At 39.1% G+C, this 3,239-nt stretch overlaps 1 protein-coding gene across 1 annotated transcript; it reads left to right on the top strand.

Annotated features, from left to right (window-relative positions):
- The first annotated feature begins 2,235 nt into the window (after window positions 1–2,235).
- On the top strand, window positions 2,236–2,955 carry LOC136067151 (secreted RxLR effector protein 161-like). The gene has a single exon (XM_065772544.1). The coding sequence runs from the start codon at window positions 2,236–2,238 to the stop codon at window positions 2,953–2,955; it is 720 nt and encodes a 239-aa protein (XP_065628616.1).
- The last annotated feature ends 284 nt before the right edge of the window (window positions 2,956–3,239 follow it).

Raw genomic sequence — 3,239 nt, 5'->3', positions numbered from 1 at the left:
ATTGCCTTTGTTGACTGATGTGCTGTATATTAAGGGATTAAAAGTGAACTTGCTATGTATCACTCAGATTTGTGATGAGGATTTCTTAGTCAATTTTCAAAGAAAGGGTGTCTAATCTTGAATGAAGGAGGTGTTCAAGTTCTGAAGGGACTAAGGACCACCGATAATTGTTATGGAATTATTCCCAAACCCAGCATAGCATGTCGGAGTGCTTGAGTAAACCTCTTAGAGTTGTGGCATCAATGGCTTGGACATGCAAATTACAAACAAGTGGCAAAAGTCTCAAAGCTTAAAGCTGTGGTCGGTTTACCTAAGTTTGGGAAAATTGAGAAGAATTTTTGTGGTCCATGTCAATTGGGAAACAAACAAAGTCAAGCCATCCTAAAGTGAATATGGTCGTAACTTCTCGCCCGTTAGAATTACTGCATGTGGATTTAATGGGTCCTACAAGAACAGAAAGCATGGGTGGAAAGCGTTATATTATGGTGGTAGTTGACGATTTCTCAAGGTATTCTTGGGTGGACTTTCTTAGAGAGAAATCAGAAGCATGTGACAAGAAGGAAAAATTGTGCAAGAGACTGATGAATGAAAAAGGGAGTACCTATCATCAAAATCAGGAGTGACCATGGGAAAGAGTTTGAAAATGCAAAGTTTGAAGCATTTTGCAATGAACACGATATCAAGAAGGAATTCTCAGCCCCAAAGACTCCACAATAGAATGGAGTAGTTGAAAGGAAGAACCGGGTGATTCAAGAAATGGCTCGAGTAATGTTACTCAACAAAAACTTTCCACAGAAGTTTTGGGCTGAAGCTGTGAACACTTCATGTCACATTGGGAATAGGATTTACTTCCGAGTAGGAACGAAGAAGACATCATATGAAATTTGGAGAGAAAAGAAGCCGAAGGTGAAATATTCTCAATGATAGAGAGAACCCCAAAAAATTTGATGCTAAAAGTGATGAAGGGATATTTCTAGGTTATTCATTAAATAGCCGAGCGTATAGGGTGTTCAATAAGCGCACTAAGACGGTAATGAAGTCAATAAATGTGGTCATTAATGCCACCATATTTGAAAAGGAAAGTGATGATGGTGAAGGATCGATCCTGAAGAAGGGGGAGGTTGAGGACAACATGTCACAAGATGATGATATTGAGATAGAATCACCGGAAAAAGAGTCCACACCCCCTATACCAAGAAGGGAGACTAGATTAAAACAAGGGCCCTCTAGCCCTCTCACCCCTCCGAAAGTTCAACCTCCGATCTCTCGAGATGAAGAACCTTCTACCTCCAAGAGACCGTCATCAAGGGTAACTCTCAATCATCCATCAAGTAATATCATTGGTGATGTAAATGAGGGTCTTCGTTTGAGAAAAGTTCCAAAATACAGTGCGAATCATGTGATGTACAATTGTTATCTTGCTTAATTCGAACCCAAGAAGGTAGAGGAAGCTCTTAGAGATAAGAACTGGATAGTGTCTATGCATCAAGAGCTACATCAGTTTGTTAGAAATGATGTATGAGAGTTGGTTCCAAGGCCTAAAGACACCCATATGATCGGCACCAAGTGGATCTTCAAGAACAAAACTGATGAGGATGGTGAGGTTGTCTAAAACAGGTCTAGGCTGGTAGCTCAAGGATATAGTCAAGTGGAAGGCATAGATTTTGATGATTCATTTGCACCAGTAGCAAGACTAGAGTCGATTCGTATTCTACTGTCCATAGCATGTGTTATGGATTTCAAACTGTATCAAATGGATGTGAAAAGTGCATTTCTGAATGGCTTTCTGAATGAAGAAGTATTCGTTGAGCAACCAAAGGGATTTCAAGATCCTTACTTTCCAGATCATGTGCTAAGGTTGAAGAAAGCACTGTATGGGTTGAAGCAAGCACCAAGAGCATGGTATGATCGTTTCACAACATACTTGTTGGATCGGGATTCAAAAGAGGCCAAGCTGATCGAACATTGTTTGTAAAGAGAGATGAGAAGTCTTTCCTAGTTGCTCAAGTATATGTGGATGATATTGTCTTTGGATCCATAGTTGATCATTTGGCTCATGAATTCTCCGAAGAAATGAAAAGGGAGTTTGAGATGAGTATGATGGGGGAGCTAAACTATTTCTTAGGGCTTTAAGTGAAACAACGAAAAGATGGAATATTCATATCTCAAGAGAAATATGCCAAAAATCTTGTTAAAAGATTTGATCTAGACTCTAAGAAACACACTTCCACTCCGATGAGCTCCTCATCAAAGCTGAGTCGGGATACAACAGGTGTAGAAGTGGATCCAACACTCTATCGAAGCATGATAGGCAGTCTCTTATATCTCACTGCTAGCAGATCAGACATTGCCTTTAGTGTAGGCATATGTGCTCGATTTCAGGTAGCCCCCAAAGAGTCACATTTAACAGCAGTCAAACGAATTATCTGCTACATAAATGGCACATCTGAATATGGAATTTGGTACTCAAGAGACTCAAATGAATGCCTAGCCAAATATTCTGATGCTGATTGGGCCGGTTGCATTGATGATAGAAAAAGTATTTCCGGTGGATGTTTTTACCTTAGAAACAACTTGGTGTCATGGATGAGCAAAAAGCAAAATCCAGTCTCTCTATCCACAGTCGAAGCTGAATACATTGCTACTGCAAGTTGCTGTGCTCAATTACTATGGATGAAGAAGCTTCTTCATGATTATGGAATCACTCAAGACACGATGTGTGTATATTGTGATAATACAAGTGCCATAAATTTGTCAAAGAATCCAGTTCAACACTCGAAATCAAAACATATTGAGATTCGGTATCATTTCATTCGAGATTTGGTGGAGGAAAGGACTGTGTATTTAGAGTTCATCAACACTAAGAATCAGAAAGCAGACATATTTACTAAACCTCTAGATGGCCCAAAGTTTGAATTTTTGCATATGACCATCGGTGTCAGTATCATTCCCTGAACTCTATCTCTTGTGTGAACCAATACCACTCTTTGTTGCATATTTGTTATTGTGGTTCCACTTGTTGAGTTTCTAGAAGTCTTTCTTTTATCTGTTTTGGTTTGTACCAGCTGTTTTCTTGTTGATCTTACTTTTCTTGTTCTGTTTTGGGTGTGTTCAAAAATCCAAAAACCCATAAAAAATTGAAAAATCTCAAAAGTTTGATCACTTGTTTTGTGTATGTCACATGTGAGTTTGGCCTAGTACCTTTGTACTTATGGTGTAGTGCATTTACATTCTTGGCT

The sequence above is a fragment of the Quercus suber genome, unplaced genomic scaffold, assembly GCF_002906115.3.
Source record: "Quercus suber isolate HL8 unplaced genomic scaffold, Cork oak 2.0 scaffold_5, whole genome shotgun sequence".
In the NCBI taxonomy this organism is placed as follows: domain Eukaryota; kingdom Viridiplantae; phylum Streptophyta; class Magnoliopsida; order Fagales; family Fagaceae; genus Quercus; species Quercus suber.
Note: the sequence above shows the minus strand (reverse complement) of the source record. Positions and strands in the feature narration are given on the sequence as shown.